Source organism: Carcharodon carcharias, chromosome 1 (assembly GCF_017639515.1).
Source record: "Carcharodon carcharias isolate sCarCar2 chromosome 1, sCarCar2.pri, whole genome shotgun sequence".
NCBI classification, from domain to species: domain Eukaryota; kingdom Metazoa; phylum Chordata; class Chondrichthyes; order Lamniformes; family Lamnidae; genus Carcharodon; species Carcharodon carcharias.
The window spans coordinates 101,431,674-101,458,177 of NC_054467.1; the positions used below are offsets into that span (position 1 = coordinate 101,431,674).

The 26,504-nt window shown below is 41.1% G+C and overlaps 1 protein-coding gene across 2 annotated transcripts in view; it reads left to right on the plus strand.

Annotated features, from left to right (window-relative positions):
* cds1 (CDP-diacylglycerol synthase (phosphatidate cytidylyltransferase) 1) overlaps positions 1-26,504 on the plus strand; it is an 85,113-nt gene that overhangs the window by 48,618 nt on the left and 9,991 nt on the right. For both annotated transcript variants that reach the window (XM_041194032.1, XM_041194021.1), the window contains exons 4-9: positions 1,491-1,588; positions 3,028-3,167; positions 8,712-8,770; positions 20,252-20,334; positions 24,689-24,776; positions 25,935-26,003. In XM_041194032.1, coding sequence (XP_041049966.1) covers positions 1,491-1,588; positions 3,028-3,167; positions 8,712-8,770; positions 20,252-20,334; positions 24,689-24,776; positions 25,935-26,003 — 537 coding nt within the window. The remainder of the gene's footprint in view (positions 1-1,490; positions 1,589-3,027; positions 3,168-8,711; positions 8,771-20,251; positions 20,335-24,688; positions 24,777-25,934; positions 26,004-26,504) is intronic.

Below are 26,504 nucleotides of genomic sequence, written 5' to 3' on the forward strand. Positions count from 1 at the left end.
TAAACTAATTCAGCCACATTTAGTTTACTGTGCAACACCTCAGAGTCGATGCCAAATTCCTGGAGAGTGAGGAAAACCCAAAACCAGGATTCTATTTATGAACTATCGCCTCTATCTTCATCAATTTCTGCTGAGACCCATTTTCTCACCTCTCTGCTGAAATACAGAATTCACTGTTTTTCACTGCTTGTACCTTGCACCACAGCACACTTCCACTGGACCCCTGGATTGACTCCCTGTTTCACATATTCAACCAAGGTTAAGATCATCCCTCCTGACATCTTCTCCTTTGGCTCGGCATACGTTTTTGCGGTGGCATGCCTGTCCCGCATTTTTCTGTTAATAAGCTCTTATATAAAAGCAAGCTGTTTTGTTGTACTACCATCTTCTCAAACCTATTTCCTTGATTCTCACCTAAAACATCGTGCATATAAGTTCATATTTTTGTCTCTATTGAGATCATTAGTGCACTTAAGTCTCACATTCCTCCATTATTTGATCTCCTGCATCATTCTGACTTTTGCCTTCTCTGCATCCTCCCAATACCCATGCTTCATGGTGGCAACATTATCAGTCACTTTAGCTCTATTCTCGAACTTGCTCACTAACCTCTTTACCTCTTCAGTACTTGCTCTGTTGTTAACACTTAACCATTTTTTGATTAAGCTTTTAATTACTGTTTCTAACTCTCCAACCATAGCTTGGCATTCTTGCATTTCAAATTTCCCTTTATAAAGTGCCTTGGAACCTTTTTCTGGATTTTTTTTGATTCTGATGTCTTAACGCTAAGGAAATCCAGTTAAAGATAGCATCACAGAATAGTAGTGTCCAGATCTTTGTTTATGTTCCTAAAACCATGGTCTACAATTCTGCCACTGACAAAGAAGAACCACTTTTAGCTGTGTGGAAAATTATTTTAGGAGATGGTCACTGGTGCACAGTTGATTTCCAATGACTTGCACTAAACAATTGCGAGTAAGAAGGTATGCCACATTTGATACATTCCTTTTGGCTGTATGTAGCAAGATATTATTTATTACTGCAAGCCTACACCTGAAGGTGATGGCCTGATAAAATCTATTTGTGCAATGACTTTGTGATGTGAGGGTTTCTGGGTTGACTCCGGTTCAGCTCCATTACAACAGACAGAATCCGTATACCCTGAGCTCCCTGTTCCTCTGGGCTCTGTTTTGTAACACAACATGGTGTTGCTTCCAAATAGAGTAGTTTCTTTGATATATTGTCAATTTGATGCTGAATTGATGTTGATGCAAATTCAGCACCAAATTGACAGTGTAATAGCAGCCACAGACAAGTGTTTCTAATGTCAACTGATCAATCCTTCCCCCTGCACAGTTGAAAGTTAAGATTTTCCAATTGAAGGCAAGGGTTTTATGCATGTTTTATGTTGTAAATTGCTTTTTGGAGCAGCAGAGTTGGTTGTTTTAGAAACTATTTAGGTGGTAAACTAATTTCTCATTCTCTTTTAGGTTCTCTATGTTCAAATCAAGTGTTTTCATGAGATCATCACTATTGGTTACAGAGTGTATCGTTCTTATGAATTGCCTTGGTTCAGAACCTTGAGTTGGTGAGTGTGGTCAAAAAGATAAAGTGTTTTTTTATTAATTGGGAAACAGTGGGAGATAGATAATAAGGAACATCTTAATTAAGCATTCTCCGTAAACTGTAAGAGGAAAGCCTAGTTTAGTTGATTCTGAGGAAGACCTGAACATAGCATCCAAATTAAAATATCATGACCGGTAACAGTATGTTTTGTGTCACAGCCGCTGCTGTTGAATTGGCATAAATTCTCAGTGTGTCCATAGGCGAAGGTTAAATTTGAAAGGAATGGTAATTTTCCCAGTGACCGGTCTTCATTTTTAAAATAGTTCAGTCTGTATTCTCATCCTTTCAAGTTTAATTTCAAGATTTGGAGCCATGGTTGGTGAATCTCTAGGACATACATCAAAAAATGATCCTGTCTTTATTAAAGCATGCATGAAAATAAAATTTGGGTTCATGCAGTTACCAGTTCACACACCTATAAACCAATCGCATACTCCCCAGATAGCCATCAGCAGACCATGATAAGGAAAAGTACTGGTACCAGTCACACCTTGACCTTTAAGCCTACGCTGAGTAAATGCTACATATAATGCAAAACCAAATACAAATATTTCTCCAAGGAAGAGATTGAACAGCTGACAAAACAATAACTGTTACGGAGGGTACTTCTTAAAAATGGCTACAAATCATTACTCTAAATGTCTGCAGTGATAGATGATTAATACAAGATGAGCTGAATAAGAGTGGACCTCATTGCCACTTTTCACTGAGCTCCCCCTTAGAAACACCAGATTGAATTCCTCCTAGATTTAAAGGTGATGGTATCCACCTAATACATTTCTCGGGGAAAATATGCATTGATTTCTAATAGGTCTCTGCAACTTTGAGGGTATACTTGGTTTCCTATATGAAGAGTAATCAAATTTCTGGCATAAAATGGATGAAGGCCTAGATTTTCTTAATTAATCCAACCATACTTTGATTCAGTTAGAGAGCTATGTTTTGTGCAGCAGGGGGGATGACCACAACTCCCCTTGAGTTAATCTAAAAAACTGCAGTGTGCAGATAAATGGGAAAAAACACTTCTTTTGAGAGGAGCAGGATAATGTAAACTGCGTAACAGTACTTTACTGTTCTAAATTTGGAGGGTGTGCCTGCCGCTGACTGTGATTTAATCTGTTTACTTACCATTTTACGCTAGAGCCTTTGCACCTTCCATTGTTGGCTCTAGGACGGATTCAACAAATGGAGTCAGGAGACAAGTGACAGGTGTAATTTCAGCCCAAAATACAAATAACTGAATCAGATGGGAGTCATAAAAAACATGTACTCAATTTTTGCACAGTTATAGAAAATTTAAGTTGGAAGTATTACTTAAAGTAACTGAACATCAAACGTTAAAGTAACGAAATGTCATAGATGAAGCATATTTGCAAATTTACTGTCTAATTTTTTTGGTAGGTACTTTCTTCTCTGTGTAAATTATTTCTTTTATGGAGAAACAGTTGCTGATTATTTTGGTGGTCTGGTGCGAAGGGAAGTGCCACTTCAGTTCCTGGTCCGTTATCATCGCTTCATCTCCTTTGCTATGTATCTAGCAGGTGTGTTCAAGTTTAGTACATATTCAAAATGTTGTAGGCCTTTTAATTACTTCAAATCCTTTTACTGCATGCAGTAAATCTGAATTTGCATTTTGTGAAGCAAGAGTCAGGTGAACTGCTCCCACCAGTTGTAAAAGATAATTTATGTTTTCATAATCCAACATGCTTGCTTTAATATATGTTTCTACTCAGAGTGTATACAGCAGGTAAAGTGTGGGTCAGGACATAGGCATTGTTTAGCAGTTCTGAGTATTTTGTTTTGATTTATATTGATATTGGACTATGCCAAGTGGCCTGCAATATATCAGACTACTGGAATATGTGGGAGGTCGATCAACATGTCTAAAGAGAAAAGGCAGGTTATAATAATTTAGGTGTTTTCTTTGCCTTCATCAAAATTGAAAAGATCCTTCCATCATGGACTTTGCACCCATCCCCTCCCAACCAGTTTATCCTTGGATATCCAAGGTTTAATGAGATTTGATACTTAATTAGCTGATCCATGTAGCTACATCAATAGGCAATTCCTGGGTTAGGGAAGAGAAAATTGGTCAGGATTTTTGGTTTTTTGAAAATAGTTGCATACAGCACAGAAGGAGGCTTCATGGCCTATTGTGTCTGGAACTTAGCTACTGCAATGCACAACTAATAACATTGTGCTCCTTCCTCCCTCTTCTCTCCCCTGCCGCTAATTCCTGTATTTTCTGCTCCTTTATATGTTTATCCACTTATCTCTGAAAAATGCAATGGTTTCAATCACACCCTATTGCAAAGTATTCCATGCTGCAACGACAGCATTTTAAAAATAAAATCTCCTGACACTTCCCTTAGGAATGAGCATTAGCAGAACAGCATATTCCTACATGCTTAGAATATTTTAATTATGTCCTTTAATTTTTACATTATTTTGTGAAATATGATCGTCCAGATGAGTGATAAAGATCTCACATCACAACTTGTTATGTGGCTACTTTAAAGATCTTGGAAGGTAGAAACTAATTATTAAAAATGGATGACATTTTAGTGCATGGAGCAACCTGTACAAATTTCTTTGAATTTTTCTTTCATTAGATTTAAAGAACATTGTAGTTATACATTTTGGGACAGGACATCTCTCTAATTTGGAGATATGATTTTGAAGCAAGCTTACTGCTCTTAGCAATATGCAGGAATAAAAGCAATATGCAGGAATAAAACAAAAGCAAAATACTGCGGATGATGGAAATCTGAAAACACTGGAAAAACTCAGGTCTAACAGCATCTGTGGAGAGAAGAGTCATTCGGACTCGAAACATTAACTCTGTTTTTCTCTCCACAGATGCTGTTAGACCTGCAGGAGTAAAATGTTCTTTAAAAGAAAATTAATTATCAGCAAACCTGGTCTGGAAGTAAGAGTTTCTAATTGGCAGTTCCTATGAACTAGTACATTAGGCTTTATTATGTCTGCCTATTTTTGGAACAATTCAGCCATTTATTAGACCTTGAGTAAAAGCAATCAACAGAAATTGAAGTTCATCTAACATCCAAACCTTTAATTTGTGTGCATGTGCAACTGTATATTATGCCAACACATTGAATTGTTCAGTAATATATTTTAGTAATTTGATATTTGGGGTTAAAAACAAATCTGAGCCTGACCTTTCATTTGTATTGAAACTAGTGTGCACATGCATTGTGATTGGAAACTTTGTTCGACCTAGAACCCTGAGGTATCAAAATTTTGATCTGCAGTTTAAGTTAACGCTCTCTAAAAGCTTTGATGTAATGTAAAAGCACAAAACTGTGGATGCTGGAAATCCAAAACAAAAACAAAAATAAAAATACCTAGTAAAACTCAGCAGGCCTGACAGCATCTGCAGAGAGGAATACAGTTAATGTTTCGAGTCCGTATCACTCTTCAACAGAACTAAGAAAAAATAGAAGAGAGGTGAAATATAAGCTGGTTTAAGGGTGGGACAGGTAGAGCTGGATAGATGGCCAGTGATAGGTGGAGATTGCCAAAAGATGTCACAGACAAAAGGACAAAGAGATGTTGATGGTGGTGATATTCGCTAAGAAATGTGCTAATAGGTGACATCAAGGGTAGAAATCCCACTGGGATGGTCTGAGGGCTCTCTGCTTCTTCCTTGAACAGAAGCCCGAACAATCCCCTTCCACCACTACTCTCCTCCGTCTGGCTGAACTTGTTCTCTCACTGAACAATTTCTCCTTAAACTCCTCTCACTCCCTCCAAATAAAGGTGTGGCTATGGGTACCCACATGGGCCCCAGTTATGCCTGTCTCTTTATGGGGTATGTGGAACATTCCTTGTTCCAGTCCTACTCTGGCCCCCTCCCACAACAATTTCTCTGGTACATCGATGACTGCTTACGTGTAATTAAATTTATACTGTTTAAGGGGGAGTGGAGCAGGTGAAGCTAGATAGAAGGCCAGTGATAGTTGGAGAGATTGCCAGAAATGTCATGGACAAAAGGACAAAGGGGTGTTAGTGATACTGGCTAAAGGAAGTGCTAGTGGTGGCATTAAGGTCAGAGAGCGGAATGTGATAATGTCAGGACAGTAAGCAATCTGGAAAAAACAACATGAAAAAGTGATAGATGGCCCTAGTGGGGGTGGGATGGGGGAGGGGACGATGGTGGGAAAAAAGATTGAAAATAGGATAAAACAATGAATAAAAATTAATTTAAATAAAAATAAGTGGATAAAAAATTAAAATTAAAAAATAAAAATTAAGAAATAAGAATGAATATTGAAAAAGGGGATGTAAAGGGGCTGAGGATGGAGGAGAGAGTTCATGGTCTGAAGTTGTTGAACTCAATGTTAAGTCCAGAAGGCTGTAAAGTGCCTAATCGGAAGATGAGGTGCTGTTCCTCCAGTTTGCGTTGGGCTTCACTGGAACAACAGGCCAAAGACGGACATGTGGGCATGAGAGCAGGATGAGGTGTTGAAATGACAAGCAACAGGAAGGTCTGGGTCATGCTTGCGGACAGACCAAAGGTGTTCCTCAAAGCCGTCACCCAGTCTGTACTTGGTCTCTCCAATGTAGAGGAGACCGCATTGGGAGCAGCAAATGCAGTAGACCAAACTGAAGGAGGTGCAAGTGAAGTGCTGCTTCACTTGAAAGGAGCATTTGGGCCCTTGGACAGTGAGGAGGGAAGAGGTGAAGAGGCAGGTGTTACACCTTCCCTGGTTGCATGGGAAGGTGCCATGGGAAGATGATGTGTTGGGGTTGATGGAGGAGTGGAGCAAGGTGTTCTGGAGGGAATGGTCCCTACAGAATGCCGACAGGGGGTGAAGGGAAGATGTGTTTGGTGGTGGCGTCATGCCAGAAATGACAGAGGATGATCCTTTGAATGCAGAGGCTGATGGGGTGAAAAGTGAGGACAAGGGCAACCTTATCATGGTTCTAGGAGGGAGAGGAAGGTGTGAGGGCAGAGGCGCAGGAGATGGGCCGGACATGGTTGAGGGCCCGCAGTGGGTGGGAAATCTCGGTTAAGGAAGAAGGAAGACGTGTCAAAAATGCTGTTTTGGAAAGTGGCATCATGGGAACAGATTGGGCGGAGGCAAAGGAGCTGAGAGAATGGGATGGAGTATTTATAGGAAGCACAGAGTGAGGAACTGTAGTTGAGGTAGCTGTGGGAATTTGTGGGCTTGTAGTGAATATTGGTCGACAGTCTATCACCAGAAATTGAGAGAGAGAGGTCAAAGAAGGGAAGGGAAGTGTCAAAGATGAACCATGTGAAGGTGATGGAGGGGTGGAAATTGGAAGCAAATTGATAAATTTTTCCATGTCCAGACGAGAGCATGAAGCAGCACTGAAACAGTCATCAGTGTACCGAAAAAAAAGTTGTGGGAGGGAGCCTGAGTAGGACTAGAACAAGGAATGTTCCACATACCCCATAAACAGACAGACATGTGGGTACCCATGGCCACACCTTTTGTTTGGAGGAAGTGAGATAAGTTAAAGGAGAAATTGTTCAGTGAGAGAACAAGTTCAGATAGAAGGAGAGTGGTGGTGGATGGGGATTGTTCGGGCCTCTGTTCAAGGAAGAAGCGGAGAGCCCTCAGACCACCCTGGTGGGGCATGAAGGGGTAGACGGATTGGACGTCCATGGTGAAGAGGCGGTTGGGGCCAGGGAACTGGAAATTGTTGATATGACGTAGGACATCAGAGGAATTGCGGATGTAGGTGGGAAGAGACTGGGCAAGGGAAGAGAGAACGGAGCCAAGATAGGAAGAAACTATTTCCATGGAGGCTGACACGATCGGTCTACCGGAACATTCCTGTTTGTGGATTTTGGGGAGGAGGTAGATGCGAGCTGTCCGGGGTTTAGAGACCATGAGGTTGGAAGCTGTGGAGGGAAGATCTCCAGGTTATTTGAGATCAGCTTTTCTCTTCTCTGTTTATCATTTCCATTAGATTTTTGAATCAATATTTTTAATGAAGTTTTATTTTAAAATAAGATTGTTCCAATTACATAAACATTCTGTAAATTGTATATTTAAAAAAATGAACACCAGATGATAATTGCAGAGCAGCAGTTCAATTTGAAGGCACCATGTGATTATTGTAAATAGTGAACTGAAACTTGATGGGTGTATAACTTTTCACTTAACTCCAGCATTCAACTCCAGGCTTGAAAGACCACTTCAGAATCTTTCAGTGTAATCTGTTAATCCTGGAGGTGATAACTAATGTTTTTTCCACTTCCATTTTCTTTGATCGGTTTGTATTGTGCAAAGTTGAAGGATAGACAAATAAATTGCACCTGTACATCTGCCAGCTCTAAAATTGGTGCCATGCACAACTTCTGAGCAACTTCCAGTGTTACTTTGAAGTTGGTAGGTGAAAGCTGACCTGGGAGATTCCTTTGCGCTTTATAGTTTGTCTCTTTTCCTCTTTCTTTCCTCTTTCCCTATAGAGAAAACACACGCCCCTAATGAGCATCTTCACATGAAGGCACAACTGAAATTGCAAATTTGCTGTTTGTAGAGTTACATGCGAACTCCTGTTCTAAAATTCTATTCCACATAAATATTGGTGTCTAAATGGGTTTATTAAATTAAGTTTTGGTTCCATTTTTATCTAATGTGGTAACATTGCTGAACAAACAATTTGTGATGTAAGTGCTGCAATTAAGTAATAGAATTTGATCTTAGCATTTTCAGGGGAAGCGAGAACAGAGATTTCCACTGTGATTTATGATCATAAATGGTCATCATAAATCACTATCTTCCCCTTAGACATTCTGAGGGTATCAGTATATATTATACTACTATATGCTCTACAAAGCAAATAGTGTTACTAACATTTTAAGTACTAAATTATTTAATTTTTAAAATGAATTTTTAGGCAGTGAGCTGCCTTATTATAGTTGGTTATTAGGCTAAGAGTGACTAGTAATAACGAATAATAAAGCTATGGAATTTGCCTGAGAGAGTTGCATAAGGTGGTGTATTAGAATGGCTTTCACCATAACTCACGTATGTATATTTTGTTGCGTATCAAGAAGGCTAATAATATTTCCTGCTGTCACTTTTCAGGCTTCTGCATGTTTGTACTGAGTTTAGTGAAGAAACATTACCGACTGCAGTTTTACATGGTGTGTATGCAATATTTCTTTTGTAGTTATTAACATAAGTAGGAAAACATTCCAAAATGCTACAAGTTTTAAAAATGTTTTCCGCAGGGAATGACAGACTGCATTTAGATGATTTAAATGGAGGCTAGAGGCACAGGAGAAGTCTAGGACCTTGGTTTAAGATTAGCACAGAAAAGTCTCTTTTTGCCAACACCAAGACTACTAAGTAAAATAAATTGAACCATCTGATTCCCAGTCCCTGACAGATGCAGGCTCACAGCGCTAATGTACTGGCAACTTGGCTCAAATTAGTTCTAAAATTGGTAGCCTTATTCAGAGGTCATAGAAATCATGTGGAAAAGTTCACCTTGGTGCCGTGCTGTCAGAATGCTGTTATGAGTTTGAAGCTAAAACAGTTTTGTTGTGTTAGATATGCATTGATTACATTCTGTTCCATTTTAGACCTGATTAATTAGAATTAGAAATTTCTAAAATTTAAATCAGACAGCAGAAGTCTAATATTAAAGAGAAAGCTGTTTTCTTTGTTGTGCCTTTATAATATGAAAGCATCAGTTATAATTTTTAATTAAATTTCACAGCAACAAAGGAAGCATGAGAATTCAAATTATGATCCCACCTCTTGAACTTGGCATCCAAGCAACTAGATCGCTAAAATTACCAAATGCATACTCGATCTTGATTTCCATTGTGTTGACTGTAAACTTGTCTAGTCAGTTTATGACCCAATTTACAGCTGACAGATGACCCCATATGTTTCAGTAAATTATCACGCCCTTAACTCATTTGAATCATTCAGCTGTGATTTCACAATTTTCGACAAAATTATGAAACATTTTGCTTCTCTTCTAGGTTCTCTATCCAACTTCCTTATCTAACTTTTCTTGAAAGTGGCAACTCATATTAATGTTTAATTCCACTGTGCTAGCATCTCATACCAAAACTGAAGTGTTTTCATGAATAAGGTTATTAATAATTGCTGGCATTCTATTTGCTCATGGAGCATTAAGCTGAGGCTATTATCATCCTCAACTGACACCCATGCATTTTTTTTGGTTCTCTAATATTTTTTCTCTAATGTAAGGATGGCTATGATAGAGTTTCAATGTACTAGCAGTCTGCCACGTATGTCATCCAGTCAATAATTCTTAACATGCGAGTTTAGGTAGCATCTACTTGTACCCTATTTACCCATTACCACCTGGTTGACCATGTTCTAATTCTCTGCCTAGATGCATGTACATCTATTGGGTGTGATCAAGATCCAACATCTAGCTAGCCCTAAACTCAAGGATGCTGAGCCAATGGTAGCTGCATCATTACCGCTCATAGATTTTTTTTCATTCTTTCACAGGATCTGGGAGTCGTTGGTTAGGTCAGCATTAATTACCCATCCCTAATTGTCCTCGAGAAGGTGATGGTGAGCTGCCTTCTTGAAGCACTGCAGTCCTTGTATTGTAGGAATACCCACAGTGATGTTAGGAAGGGGGTTCCAGAATTTTGACCCAGCGACAGTGAAGGAATGGTGATATATTTCCAAGTCAGGATGGTGTGTGGCGTGGAGGGGAACTTGCAGGTGGTGGTGTTCCCATACGGCTGCTGCCCTTGACCTTCCAGGTGGTGAAAGCCACGGGTTTGGAATGTTGCACCTGGGAAAATAAAGAATTCAATTCTATTTATGCTTTTAAGTATAAGGTTTAAAACATTTCTGCATTTTTCTTTGTGTAGCAGATATTGTTTCTCAGCAATCCCCGCTCCCAACTTAGCAATACTAACACCTCAACAGTAGAATTTAATGTACCAAAAGAAGGCCTTGCCTTTGGGATCAGAAATCATTGGGAATCTGGCATGGGTGCATGGCAGCTGGCTGAACCCAATCACATGGTGGATGTAATTCTGACATTGGGGCATCACCTGCTGGCGCCATATTTAAAGGGTAGCCATCCTTGTCTTGAAATTTGAATTAGCCTTGCAGTTTTGCCCTGAAAGCTGTGGATTCTAATTCCTTATCAGTTGCATTATAAAGTTGCCAGCAGACAAAAGCACCAATAGATCAGTAAGCAGAGACCGCCACCAGTGCTTACTTCCCCATTGTGTCATTGGTGGGGCATCTGAAGCTGTTTCAGAAGAATCTCGCAGTCAAGCCAGAGGATTGTTGCATGGTTTAATGAAGTCTCGCTATATGACCTCCTCCAAGCTCTCTGTGGACAGCAAGATAATTTGTTTCCAACCGATAGCTGCTCTCAGCTCACCAAGGAGGCCCTGGGTGGATGTCACAGTGGAGGTTAGAAGCTGTAGCATGCAGCCAAGGGATGGGGCCAAATGCAGGAAGGATGAATGACCTAGTTCACACTGCAAGGGTGAGTTTGAGTGACAGACGGGTGAAATGTGGAATAAAAGTGGGTGGGAGCAGACGGGTCACTCTCGGGGCTTGGACGGGTGGTGACATGTACACTGTTCCCCCTCAGCAGCTTATTTAGTTGCATTGGTTGCATCCATCTGTGTCTCACAGGCATCTGCCTCTTAGTTTCCGCTTCACCCACCTTTCATGAGCATGTAAACAAGTAAAGGTCGAAGACAGATATTTGTCTGTTGTGTGCTGCCGAGATGAAGACATTTATGCCGGCAGGAAAGCAAGGTACTCGGTCCACCTCAGACGCTGAGTTTGGAGTGGCGGACATGGAGACTGAGGATGATTTTCGCTTGGCCATCCACTCTGGCTACAAAGGCAGATTGCTGCTCACACAGATGGGAGTGGACTATTCAGTATTTAATCAACTAATTGTTTTTCTTTTGGAAACGCAACTGCAGCAGAGACGCATGAACAGACTGCTAGTCAACCTCCTCTGAAGATGGCAGTCCCAGCACCTCCGAGAACGCAGTGTCACATCTTTTCCCACACTAAGCGCCAGCTCAGGTACACTCACCTTGGTGGAGGACACATTCATGACTTGACTCTGGGTAACATTCTGATGAGCACCTCACAGGCACACAAATGTAGGTGATGGAGATTGAGAGAGCCCAGGCCCCTGACAGTCAGAAGGCTGTTGGAGGCCAAACCCATGCAGCGCCCCAGGCTGATGAAGGTCTTCTGAGTACCACAGTCAACCTGCTAGAGTTGCAAAGACTAACAAGGGAGAATCTAGTGGAGCTGCCTGAGGCTTTGAGGAAACATGCATGGGGTGATGAAGGACTCCATCCAGGCCATGACCTCTGCCATGTCTCAGGTGGGTGAACGCATTGCTTCCTCCAGGGAGAGGTTGGCGACTGTCATGAAGAGGCAAACTCAGGAAACTACTCAGTGGATGATTGATGTTAGTGTGAACCCACAGACCATCGCTGGCGCCAGGACAACAGTGTTGCAGCAGGCTGGAGAGAGGTTGACAATGCTCCCAGACTTCCCTTCACGTGTTCACCTCAGTCAATGGGAGGCAGGGCGGTGCTATCTTGCACCAAGAGACTAGAAGATCTGCAACCTGACATGCATTCAGTGGATTGACAGGAGCTCCCCAGCCCCTTCATCAGTGACCAAAACTCTTCCAGCGGCAGTGGCCACAGAGGACTACTGCACTAGTGCAGGAATCCCCTAGGTGCCCAAAGTCCTTCAGGCCTGGGTCTGAAGGAAAACGCCTGCCATAGTTATCAAAAGCCACAAGGCATCAAGAGCAGCAGCCTGCCCCCAACTCATCTATAGAATCTGGAGGCTCACCTCACCATAGCACATGAAAATGTTTCAAAAAGGTCACTTGAAAGCACTAGAGTGGTACTGGTGCTGATATCATAATGTGATGACAAGATTGATTGTGCTGCATTGAACTGTGTTTCGAGTTTCGTTGCTGTTTCTCTTTTTATTGAAGGCTTCCTGATGTTGCCCATTGTAAAGCCATCAGCTTATAAGCACGGGGTATTGAGGTCGCTCACCATTTGAGACGCATATATCACTTCAATAACTGGAAGGTCAATGTAGGAGCTTTATTGTAAGGACATGTGCCATAGAGCAAGAATTGTGAGCAGCTGATCTCACTGGAGACCAGGTTGTTGGAAGCGGGTAAGGTTGAAGTTTTCCCTTGTTTTCTGTGTTTCCACTTCCATTGGTAGCAGACAGATGCTCTGGATCCCCTTCATGTTTAATCTCCACATCCCTGTAGTCCACCGCAGATGTAACTTGTGTCCCCTCCTCTTCCTCCAGTTTGAGTTCTTGCCCTTTTGAATTGCCAGGTTGTGTAGTGCACAGGATACAATGATGATCTTTGAAACCCTCACTGTGTCATATTGCAGCGCATGCCCAAGGCGACAGAAGCATATCTTCAGAAAACTGATGATCTTTTCTCTTATGGCCCTTGTTGTGCAGTGACTAGAATTATACCTTTCTTCTGCCTCAGCCATGCTTTCAGTGACCCACCCAGTGAAAGCTGGAGACTTATGAATTCAGGAAGCTACTTAAGAGAATCCTTTTGACTTCCAGGAGACTGAGTAACAGCGATATCGTGTTCATACCTGTATTATTCACTTCCTGTGGTCACAAACTATCTGCACATTGAATGAATAGAAATTTTCCTATTTATAAAAGCTGCCGGCTATTCTGATGGTACTTTGGCGACATGGCTGCAGTCAACTACACTCTAAATACATGGAAAATCGGCCATGGCAGCAAATTCCATTACTCTAACTGGCTGTCCCTGTCTGTCCAGTATCTGATGTACTTTGCAGCCTTCTTGAACAGTATATTGGTGATCTCCTTTACGCAGCAGTGTGTGGCTGCTTCATAGATTCCACAAATGTTACCTGTTGAAACCTGGAAGAAACCAGAGGCATAGAAATTCAAAGCTGCAGTGACTTCCAGGGCTACTGGCATTTGGTGCCCACCCTATCCCCTTCAGCACAGGTCATCCTGCATTATGGTGCAGAGGTCAATGATTGTCTACTTCAAGAGACATACACACTTCTGATACTGCCTCTGACATTTGCAGTGTAGGTCAATGAAGGAGGACTGGATGGATAATTCCCATATTTTCAAAACCTTTCCCTTTCCTTCTAAGCAGCCTTCGAGGTGTGCTCTCCCTAGATCCTGCGATCTTTGATACCACTTTAAGGAATGGTTGCTCTGCACCTCAGCTATGTGCTGCTTCTTTTTGCCCCTCTACTTCTGTGACAAGAGTTTCCTGCTTGAGGCTCTGCCCCTCAGCCACTCAGCTCTGGACCTTTTTACACAAAGTGGTCATCTCCAAGATTTATCCACTACCCTTTAATTTGGTCTCCTGAAAGTCAAAAGGTCCTTCAGTAAGCCATGGAAGCCACTTGAAAGTTGCCAGCTTTCACTGGGTGGGTTACTGAAGGCATAAGAGACCTGTGCAACTTTCATTTAATTTGGGATGCAGTATGAAATCCTGAGGAATTGCATAAGTAGATTTAATTGGGCCATTAACTACTTCAGTTAAGTTCTCGCCGCTAACGGGTGAGTTCCTTGTGTCAAACCCTTTCCACCACATGGTTAATGCTGTTGGGAGACAGATGCACGGCCTCCTGTGCAATTCCCTGGGTCTACCCGCCATCAGTCTGTGGGGCTCCATGAAATTCAACCCAATGACACGTCAAGGCTTTGTGTAGAGGAGATTTCTCCCTTTCCAACCCAATTACACATCTGAGTACATTCTTGGCACTTGCTGTTCTAAAGTAAGTTGCAGCTTGAATATTGGCCAGTACTAATTACTGGGAAATCATGGTTAAAAAATGTGCATTGTTTTTTCATTATATGCAAGAGAAAAACCATTTCCAATCAATACCATGTGAAGGTTTTCTTAGCGTCCATTTCATACTTCTAATATAAAAAAATGTAGGCAATTAACAGTCTCTGCTCAATGCAGAAATCATAATATGGAGTACTGAATCACATTCCACTTTGCATTATTTCAGCCACTATCTCACTAAAGGTGGTTGTCAGATGCTAAAATAATACTGCGTTGGATGAAGTGCAATCCAGTGTGCATAATAATTTGAAGCTCTTGTAACAGCTTGGTGGCAATGAGTAAAGCAAATCAGATGTTGAGATGCATTAAAAGATTATTTTTGAGCCAAAGTATTGAGGTAAACCTGCCACTTTCCAAATCATTCGTGTGACCGCATTTTGAAAACTTCTGGTCACTAATGCAAGAATATTGCAGCAATTAAAAAGATGCAATGTATTACAATACCAGAATGATTGAGGGATGCTAATATTAGGAATGATTTATTATATAGAGCAGGTTCGCACTAGAAAAGAGAAGGTTGAGAGAAGATCTGATTTCTGTTTTTAGGAAATAAAGGGACTAGATACTATAGACTATGATAAGCTGTTTAACCTTATTCGGGACAGTAGAACCAGTGTGAAAGGCTAATAATGAAGGCAAGTAAATTCAAAACTAATGTGCAGAAATATTATTTCAGTGATAGTGATAAATCTATGGAATATCCTTTTTAGGGAGACGATGGAAGCAAATCATATTAATTCATTCAAATGCCAATTTCTTTTCAGAAAATAATACTTTTGGGATACAGTGTATGAGTAATTTGATTGATATATGATTGAAGCAGGCATGGGAGGCACCGGTGGCTTTGTACCTATGGCTCCCAAAACTTTTCACTGTACCTTGTACTGCTTCCTTGCCCCATCCCTGCATCTGTTGTAGCCTAATTGACATTGATTACCAAGATTAGTCAGCAGCTCCAATGTTGTATCAATGCAACTATCTGAGTGGTAGAATATGAACTGAAATGAATTTTGATCTTTACTCATTTAGCAATTCCTATGTTACTAAAGGGAAAAAAAAGGCAAAAGGCGTGCATTTATGTAGCACCTTTCAGAAGGTCCCAAAGGGCTTTAAAGTCAGTGAAGTACTTGTAAAGCATAGTTACTGAAGTAATGTAAATCTGTAGCAGGCAACATGTGCACAACAAGCTCCCACAATGTAGTAATGACCAGATAATCTGCTTTAGTAATGTTGATTGAGGGATAAAAATTGGCCAGGACAACAAGGATATCTCTCCTGCTACTCTTCGGAAATAGTGCCATTGAATCTTTTACATTCACTTGAGAGGGAAAACTGGGCTTCGGTTTAATGTCTCATTCGAAAGATGGCACCTCCAATAGTACAGCACTCCTTCAGCACTGCACTAGAGTGTCAGCTTTGATTTTTGTGCTCAGGGGTGAAAGTGCTACCAACTGAGCCACAGCTGATACTGTCATGTTATGACATACATTGAAGACTCGTTTGGTTGGTTGGCAGTAAATATTAAAGGCACCTGTCCTGCTAGAATGTGTTAAATCCTGTAGATGAAATAGGCAAATTAACCTATTTTGGCTGGAATGGTTGTGTCATTTTTTTATTCGTTCATTGCAGCCACTGGCTAGGCCAGCATTTATTGCCCATCCCTAATTGCCCTTGTTCAGAGGACATTTAAGAGTCAGCTACATTGCTGTGGTTCTGGAGTTACATGAAGGTCAGATTTCCTTCCTTAAAGGACATTAGTGAACCAGATGGGGTATTACAACAATCATCATCAGGCTTTTAATTCCAGATTTTTATTGAATTGAAATTTCACCACTGTGTGGGATTTGAACCTGGGGCCCCAGAGCAATACCCTGGGCCTCTGGAATACTAGTCCAATGACTATACCATTATGCCACCGCCTCCCCATTATACATAATATATATCACAGTTCATTAGTTGAATAATGTTTGAGAGAAAATTGATTTTAACTTTTATGTTTTCTTCATTTTTATATTAATTAAATATACAAATTTGGGCCGGGAGGTTCGGGTCAGGCTGGACTGGGGTGGGGGGAGGGGAAAGGTCAGGTCGATGAGGGCAGCGTAGTGATGGGGGTGTGGGGGGGGAGTCCTGTAGGAAAGTCGATGGGGAGGGGGGCGGTGGGCAGGGTCGCGTTGAGGAGTGGAGTGTAGAGGGGGGTCGAAGGGGAGTAGTCGTGGGTTGGGATAATTTGTGGGGGGAGGGGAGGTCGAAGGTGGAATGCAAGGAGGTGGTGAGTCGGGTGGGGAGTGTCCCATGGGCACTCGGGGGTGGGGTGGGCCAGTGTGGTGGCTTCTAACTTTTTCTGGCTGTTTGATGCTCAGAACCATCCAAAGTTTGTGATTTAAATTCATTATCGGATGATTCCCAGTGCAGGGCAATTGCTCAAAGGAACTGTCAACTTCCTGGGCAATTGTCATGCAGTCCTTACCTGGGAACCTCCAGGGAAAGTTCCCCAATGCATCTTTGAGGTACAGTACGGCATATTTGGGCTACCCCCCAGGTATACAGCCCTGTAGCTCGGAAGTTAGGCACCACTCATTTATTATTTACCCCATTACGTCCTTTCATCACTTTGGGCATTTCAATTGGATTCTCCTTTACCCTCCATACTTCAGTGAGAACAGCCTTGGTTTTTCACGCCTCTTATTAGAATTTTCTTTACTTGTCCTTTTTATTATCTTATTGATTTTACATTGCACTTTTTTATGCCTCCAATACCTTTCTTTTGAATTGTTAGTCTAACCAATGTCTTGTGCAGATTTGATTATCACGACTTACAATGTCCTAAATTTAACACATCCAAAGCTGCTTCTAGAAATTTGCACCCCAAAATCCTTCTATTCCTTCATTGAGAATTTTATTGCTTGGGGCAGACATGCTTAAATGTTTTATGGGTTGTGCATTTATTTACAACAGGCAAAAATGTTGAATGGGAAAAGGCTAGCTGATCCATTGAACCTGCCCCATAAAGTCACGTTGCAGCTAAGCATCATGACCCCCAATGCTGCAAACCTTCAGCAGCAATGAATTGCTTGGCAGGTGGGGAAAAGACAACATTTTTGAGGGAATAAGGTGTCTGACAAATTCCTGCATGGCCCTGACCCCCCCAGAGCCCCAAAGGCAATCAAAGTGAATCAAGAGACTATAGTGGCCGTTAGGCATATCACCTAATACCCAAACTTTTAATATATGGTGATATGTGTTGGTCAGAAACTTGTCGAGCTGCCTTTCGAATGTTCGCTGTAAATCTGAACTCTCTGCACAGATCAGCAACTTGTTTGATCAGTGAATCTTTGAAAAGAAAAACCTTCTGACATCTAATCTAGCTCTGTGGTTACATATCTTTTACTTATGTTCCCTTGTTGTCCCTGATCTATTTAATTCTCGCAGTCTCTTCACAGTCTAATGCCTTCCCTGAACTATTTTAAATACCTCAATCAAGTCTCATCATAGCCTATGCTTTTCAGGAGTCAATAAACCTAGCTTTTGAAGGTTATTATGATAATTAAGGATTTCTAATCTAGGTTATCAGTTTTGTGACCCTGCTTTGAACTGTTTCCAGGGTTTTTATGCTTCTCATCATGCAGGGACCAGAACTGGAATTAGTGTTCAAGATGAAGTCCAAGAAAAGCCATTTGCATGGATATCATAGTGCTTTCTGTCTTATATTGGATCATCCCAGCAATCCTACTGAGTACTCTGTTAGTCTTTGCCGGCAGCCTTTTAAGGCTACGTGTAAAGTTTAAATCAATGTTTGCATTAATTTAACCATACATGGAACAGGGCTATGGAATGGGCCTAAATAGGTTCTTCTTTTAAAGAACCAGCAGAGGCACGCTGTGCTGAATCACCTCCTTAGGAGCAAAGGAATGCATAGAATAGGAAAACAACAACTACTTGTATTAATTCAGTGCCTTTACTGTAAAGAAATATCTGGGTGTGTCATGGAAGTGTAAGGAAGGCAATCCAAAGAAGTATTTGTGATTTAGAGAGGAAACTCCAGAGGGTGAGTGCAAGGCAGCTGAAGACACAGCCACTAATGGTAGGGTAAAATGTACACGTTTGCACGAGGCAGGAATCCACTAAGTGAACAGTTTTTTGGGAAGGGTCATAACACTGGAGAAAGACAGGAAGGAGGGAGGTCAAGGAAGAATTTAAACTGCAAGACAAACATTTTAAATTTGAGGCATTGGAGGACCAAGTGCCAAAGTAGGTCAGTAAAGACACGAGTGGGGCAGTGATGGATAAGGCAAGGAAATGAGCAGCAGAGTCTTGGATGAGCTGGAGTTCATGGAGGGTGATGAATGGAAGACTAGCATGGAGAATATTGGAGCAACTTTGTTTGGAGGTGACAAAGGCATTATTGATGGCTTTATTAGCAAAGTAAGAATAGTGATCTGTACGTTGCTGAGATAAAAGTTAACGGTCTTTGTGATGAAGTGGATGTGGAGTTGGGAACTCGACTCAGGATCAAAGAGAGTATTGAGGTTGCAGATGAATTGATTCAGCTTGAGACCATAGCTAGGGAGAGAAATGGAATCAGAGGCAAGGGTGTGAAGCTTCTAGTTGAGGGAGTCAAATATTGATGGCTTCAGCCTTCCTGAGTTTTAGCTGGAGGAAATTTCCAGTCTATTGCCATTCTGTTCTTTTTTCTAAGGTATATGATTTTCTATTTATCTACGTCTGTATTTATCACACTGTTGGCCACTGGCCTAACCCAGCGTTTCTCAAACTACTTTCGCATTTGAAACATTTTAACATTTGAAAATTAAAGTCACCCCCGTACGCCAACAAAAACAAAACAGCAGTAGATCAGTATAGTAGCATTCATATATAATTGTTAAAGTTGCTCATCATTAATCAACATATAAATACGAAAATCTGAACTTAATCTACTTTAGTAAAAAATATTGTTATTTCATGTAGGCTTCAATCAAACTCTCCTTCTTCCCCAGTGACAGAAGGTTAGGTGAAGGCCCTCTCCTCCTGCTTTCAGGCCCAGGATGACTGTGCATGCATCCTGACTTTGCCCTCTAAAGATGGTGGCTGTGCAAACACCTTGTTGCACATTTCCCATTGTAAAAATATGCACTGCTGCATATTACCCACTATAAAGATGGCGACTGTTAACCTGGTCCTGTCACGTGGAGAAAACCCATAGTTGCTACCCTCCTCACCCTGATGAAAAAGCGGAACTGGTAGCTTTCTTCGGGATTTGCAGCCTACATGAAATATTTATAAAGCCTCTCTGCCCACTTGCCAGGCCCATCGCTCTCCTTTGCCATGCCTCTCAGAGACCGAGAGAGGAGTAGGGCCGGATGCAACCTGGGCCTCCGTGCTGGTATAGGACGCAGTCTTGGATGAGGTGGGGAGGGACCCACAGACCCATCCAATGTTTCTGCAACAGTTTCAGAAGAGCTACCCTCATCTGTTTATATTCTCCAAGTTAGGGCTTAGGGAATCCAAAAAAAGGGAAAGTAAATGCAAGAGTACTTCATTAGAGATGAATAGCTTCCTGAAATATGAATTAAAGCATACCCAGATTGTATACTAACAGTTTTGACCAGAGCTTTTTTTTGCCTTGTGCATGAATCTACTTAAGTAGGATGGCAATGTTGTAAAATATGGATGATTATGTTTTAATCACAAAGGAGCTTTTGGAAAACAAGTCATTTTGGTTTGATTGTGTTTACAGTTTGGCTGGACTCATGTAACACTGCTAATTATTGTTACTCAGTCTCATCTGGTGATCCAAAATTTATTTGAAGGTATGATCTGGTAAGTGAATTGTGATTTTTCTCCTTGCATTTTTTTGTTACCCTAAATCAAACATGTATTTTTTTAGCTTTCTGTTTTTGACTTGTTTCTCATCCCATTCCATTACTTCAAGTTAGTATTCCGAATTCACTCTCCTGTTACAGGACAGCCTGGTGCAATTTTATTGTATTTTCTCTCCCAATTCTTGATCAATCTCTCAGATTATAGTTGATCAGTTTTGAAAGTATAGTTTTAGCTATGAAAACGTGGAATTCTGGCAGGTGGACATTAGTCTCCTGTTACGATCTCGGGAGAGACCAGTAACTTTTTTTAAATAAAAGAAATATGAAATCCTGGTTATTTACTAAAAGAGTAAAGCCACAATATTCCACTGTTTAAAACTGAAGAATCTTTACTATACAAGAGTCACCAAAGCAAACGCTAAATACTATCTATCCTATACTCTAACATCCTGAATTAACATGAGTTAAACATGAATTAACAGGCAAATTGTGGTCGAATATAAACTATAAATTGCACATTGTAAATGGTAGATACAACAAAGACAGATCTTACAAATTGGCTTAGCAGTCCATTCAGACTTTACTGATTACACTTGCTCCTGAGAATTTCAGCTTCTCTCCTTCCAGTAGTTAGTCTGATCCTAAGCCGACAGCAGCACACAACCAACCCGAGTTCCATGGGCACAATCTTCACTATAAATGTCATGTTGTCTGCAAAACCTGCTCAACCCGATCTGGATGAGGTAGACTGCAAGTGTTATCTTCCAGCAACATAAGTAGCTTCAGCAACTTTTTCTCAGCTTCTGCATCTGGACTCTGCCTTCTTCTAGAAAGAGGGGGGTGTAGGGAAGGGTAAAACTCCAAGAAGTATGATTAATGGGAAACAAAGCAGCAGGTTAGCGTGTGGGGGGTGGATTCAACTTCATGGAAAATTATGAAAAAACTGAAAAGAAAGGAGAGCCCAGGAGAGGCTATTAAAGTCTCCAGAACACAAAATAGGACAGAGTGTTTGGAAAGGGCTAGGAATTTAACTTCAAGTACATCAGATAAAGGGACGACAATGAGAAAGGGGACGGGAAATACAGGACTGAAGGAGTTGTATCTGAATGCACACAGTATACAAAATAAGGTAAATGACCTTGTGGCGCAGATTGAAATTGGCAGGTATGATGTGGTGGGCATCACGGAGACTAGGCTGCAAGGGGATCAGGACTGGGAGCTAAATATACAAGGATATACATCCTATCGAAAAGATAGACAGGTTGGCAGAGGGGGTGGGGTTACTTTGTTAGTAAGAAATGAATTTAAATCGATAGCAAGAAACGACGTAGGGTCAAATGATGTAGAATCTGTGTGGGTAGAGTTGAGGAACCGCAAAGGTAAAAAAAAAACCATAATGGGAGTTATGTACAGGCCTCTGAACAGTATTCAGGATGGGGGCACAAGATACACCAGGAGTTAGAAAAGGCGTGTAAGAAAGGCAAGGTTACAGTGATCATGGGGGATTTCAATATGCAGGTAGACTGGGAAAATCAGGTTGGTAGTGGATCCCAAGAAAAGGAATTTGTGGAATGTCTACGAGATGGCTTTTTGGAGCAGCTTGTGGTGGAGCCCACTAGGGAACAGGCAATTCTAGATTTAGTGATGTGTAATGAGGCAGATTTGATAAGGGAGCTTAAGGTGAAGGAACCCTTAGGAGGAAGTGACCATAATATGATAGAATTTACCCTGCAATTTGAGAGGAAAAAGTTGGAATTAGATGTAACAGTATTACAGTTAAATAAAGGCAACTACAGAGGCATGAGGGAGGAGCTGGCCAGAATTGACTGGGAGATGAGCCTAGCAGGAAAGACAGTTTAACAGCAATGGTAGAAGTTTCTGGGAGTAATTTGGGAGACACAGCAAAAATTCATCCCTAGGAAGAAGAAGCATACTAAAGCGAGGACGAGACAACCATGGCTGACAAGGGAAGTCAGGGACAGCATAAAAGCTAAAGAGAAACCAAACAATGTGGCGAAGTGCAGTGGGAAACCAGGGGATTGGGAAACCTACAAAGACTAACAGAGGACAACTAAAAAAGAAATAAGGAGGGAGAAGATTAAATTTGAGGGTAAACTAGCCAGTAATATAAAAAAAGATTGCAAGAGCTTGTTAGATACATAAAGGGTAAGAGAGTGGCCAAAGTGGACATTGGGCCACTGGAAAATGACGCTGGAGAAGTAGTAGTGGGGAACAAAGAAATGGCGGAGGAATTGAATAGGTACTTTGCATCAGTCTTCACGGTGGAAGACAAGAGTAACATCCCCAAAGTTCAAGAGAGTCGGGGGGGTAGAGGTGAGTATGGTGGCCATTACCAAGGAGAAGGTGCTAGGAAAACTGAAAGGTCTGAAGGTGGATAAATCACCTGGACCAGATGGATTGCACCCCAGAGTTCTGAAGGAGATAGCTGAAGAGATAGTGGAGGCGTTAGTGGTGATCTTTCAAGAATCACTGGAGTCAGGAGAGTGCCAGAGGACTGGAAAATCGCTAATGTAACCCCCCTGTTTAAGAAGGGAGTGAGGCAAAAGACGGGAAATTACAGGCCGATTAGCCTGACCTCGGTCGTTGGTAAGACTTTAGAGTCCATTATTAAGGATGAGATTTCAGAATACTTGGAAGTGCATGGTAAAATCGGGCAAAGTCAGCATGGTTTCATCAAGGGGAGGTCATGCCTGACAAATCTGCTAGAATTCTTTGAGGAGGTAACGAGTAGGTTAAACGAAGGAGAGCCAATGAATGTTATCTACTTGGACTTCCAGAAGGCCTTTGACCAGGTGCCATACAGGAGGCTGCTCAGTAAGATAAGAGCCCATAGTGTTAGAGGCCAGGTACTAGCGTGGATAGAAGATTGGCTGTCTGGCAGGAGGCAGAGAGTGGGGATAAGGGGGTCCTTCTCAAGATGGCGGCCGGTGACTAGTGGAGTTCCGCAGGGGTCAGTGTTGGGACCACAACTTTTCAATTTATACATTAATGATGTAGTTGAAGGAACTGAGGGCATCCTGGCTAAGTTTGCAGGTGATACAAAGAAAGGTGGAGGGACAGGTAGTATTGAGGAGGCGGGGAGGCTGCAGAAGGATTTGGACAGGTTAGGCGAATGGGCAAAGAAGTGGCAGATGGAATACAGCATGGGGAAGTATGAGGTCATGCACTTTGGTAGGAATTATAGAGGCATAGACTATTTTCTAAATGGGGAGAGAATTCCGAAATCTGGAGTGCAAAGGGATTTGGGCATCCTAGTTCAGGATTCTCTTAAAGTTAACTTGCAGGTTGAGTCAGTAGTTAGGAAAGCAAATGCAATGTTGGCATTTATTTCGAGAGGACTAGAATATAAAAGCAGAGATGAGCTGCTGAGGCTTTATAAGGCTCTGGTCAGACCACATTTAGAATATTGTGAGCAATTTTGGGCCCCGTATCTTAGGAAGGATGTTCTGGCCCTGGAGAGGGTCCAGAGGAGGTTCACGAGAACGATCCCAGGAGTGAAAGGCTTAACATATGAGGAACATTTGAGGACTCTAGGTCTATACTCGATGGAGTTTAGAAGGATGAGGGGGGATCTGATTGAAACTTACAGAATACTGAGAGGCCTGGATAGAGTGGACGTGGGAAGATGTTTCCATTGGTAGGAGAGACTAGGACCCGAGGGCACAGCCTCAGAGTAAAGGGAAGACCTTTTAGAACAGAGATGAGGAGAAACTTCTTTAGCCAGAGAGTAGTGAATCTATGGAATTCATTGCCACAGAAGGTTGTGGAGGCCAGGTCATTGAGTGTATTTAAGACCAAGATAAATAGGTTCTTGATTGGTAAGGGGATCAAAGGTTATGGGGAGAAGGCAGGAGAATGGGGTTGAGAAACTTATCAGCCATGATTGAATGACGGAGCAGACTTGATGGGCCGAATGGCCTAATTTCTGCTGCTCTGTCTTATGGTCTTCAACTGGCATGTTCTGCACAATGGTACTAACCAACTACTACCTGTGTCCTTATATATCTTTTAACCTAAGTCAGTTTGCCAAGAAGTTTTGGTTTCCAACCCTCGGTTTACTTTTGTTTCCTGAGAAACTGCGAGGGTCAGTTTCCTTTCTGTTTACCTGTTCTGTTTGCCTTTTCAGTTCAGTTTCTGTTTTAGTTAGGTTGGCCTCAAAAATATACAAATTAAATTTAAACACACAGATTCCCTAACACTCCCATATCATAGACTCGAAATAAATTGTGCAACCTCCTTGATTATGGTCATTATAAAATGAATAAGAGCAGAAAATGTTGTGGAGTTCAAGCTGCTTTGTATTCAACCCTGCTTCATGTATTTTATTCCAGGTTTATTGTTCCAATCTCGATTGTAATTTGCAATGATATAATGGCATACCTATTTGGTTTCTTCTTTGGAAGAACTCCATTAATTAAGGTAAGTCATCCTGTGGAAAATTGTAAGTCAGTGTTGCAATTGAACCATAGAATTATATTCATTCACGGGATGTGTGCCTAATTCAATGCTGTATAGTACATTCAGTTTTATTCTTATGTATCTAATTGCATCTTACACTAAGAAGTAATAGACAACCATATACAAGACTGACTGAGTCAAACAACTTATACTCGTTCTTGGGATGTGGAGGAGACTTAAAGTCGCTTAAAGAATAAAATCAAACATTTGTTTTCTTTTGAAATAGGCTTTTTAACATTGGGGTTTGAGGTCAATGCAAATACTATGAAACCACTTGAATTTTTTTTGTTTCTATGGAGCATCTATTTTGATGACATTGATATGCTGCACTTCAACATTTGAAGTTTATTACATGAAATGTTGACTTAAACTTGAGATTTTGGCTACATCTGGTGTAGTGCCAAGGGAGTGCCACACTTTTGACGGTGTCGCCTTTTGTATGTGTGGGTAAATCAAGGTTCTATCTTCTCATGGAAGATCCCACCGCACTATTTTGAAGAACAGGGGAGTTATCACTTAGGTCCTTGCCAGTCTTTATCTCTCAATTAAATTGGCTGTCATGTTTCGTACGTTGCAATAGTAATTATACTTTAAAAATAATTAATTGGCTGTAAAGCATTTGGGATGCCATAAGGTCATGAAAGATGCAATATAGATGTAAGTCTGAGTATCTTTCTTTATCACTTGCAGTTTATTGCATGGAATTTAATAATCACAGCCAATTGGAAGATTTTTTTTAACAAATCTTGAAACAAAAATTACATGCTAGTTCTCTGATTTGACGATTAAATTATTATTTGATATTTAGAGGGGTTCAAGGAGTTAAAATTCCATTCCCAGCCTCCGATTTGTCAAGATGACAGCCAATTGCAAGTGAGCAATTACAGTGTACATGACATATTGGGGATTGTTAAAGTTTTGAGTGCTGTTGTAATTTTCATTAATAATCACCCAGCAGGTGTTGCTAAACTGGGAGGAACAGTGAATGGTAAACAAGAAATGCTGGAAGTGACAGCAGAAATTAAATCAATATTATGTCTGCTTTGCAGGCAGTTTCAATGAAATGCTAAATTTACAGCAAGTGGCCTAACCTGTTAATCAATCAATGCTATTTTATAGTTGTCTCCAAAGAAGACGTGGGAAGGTTTCATTGGCGGTTTCTTTGCAACTGTTGTGTTTGGATTTCTGGTATGTTGATTGCCTTTATTTTAACTTTTGTAGAAAGTGAGAAATGCATGATTCAGATTACAATCATCTGACCACCCTCTTTGTTTTGTAGTGGGCCCTTTTTTCTTTTGCTTGGTTATGACTTCTCTCTCGGTACATTGTTTTTGAATCATGCTGCCTATTTTGAGACGGAATAAAGTTGTAGAGGAATCCCAATTTTTCTTAGTTTTATCTAAATGGAGCTAATGTTAATGTATGTTTGAGTCAGAATATCTTAACGTTATACAGGTGGACATTGAGGTGCTTGCAGTAAATTAGAGGAATTCATGTTTATGGAGCCAGCTTTGAAGTTCAGTGATTTCCTCTATCTGTGCTGTCTAAGCCTTGCCACCCCACTCCCTGGAAAATTATCTCTTCTTTCTTCACTTGAATATATGGTCAGATCTGATTTGTTGCCATTTTATTCATCAGAAACATGTCTATATGATCTGCTTTGGAAAATCTTTAAAAACTGACCATGTT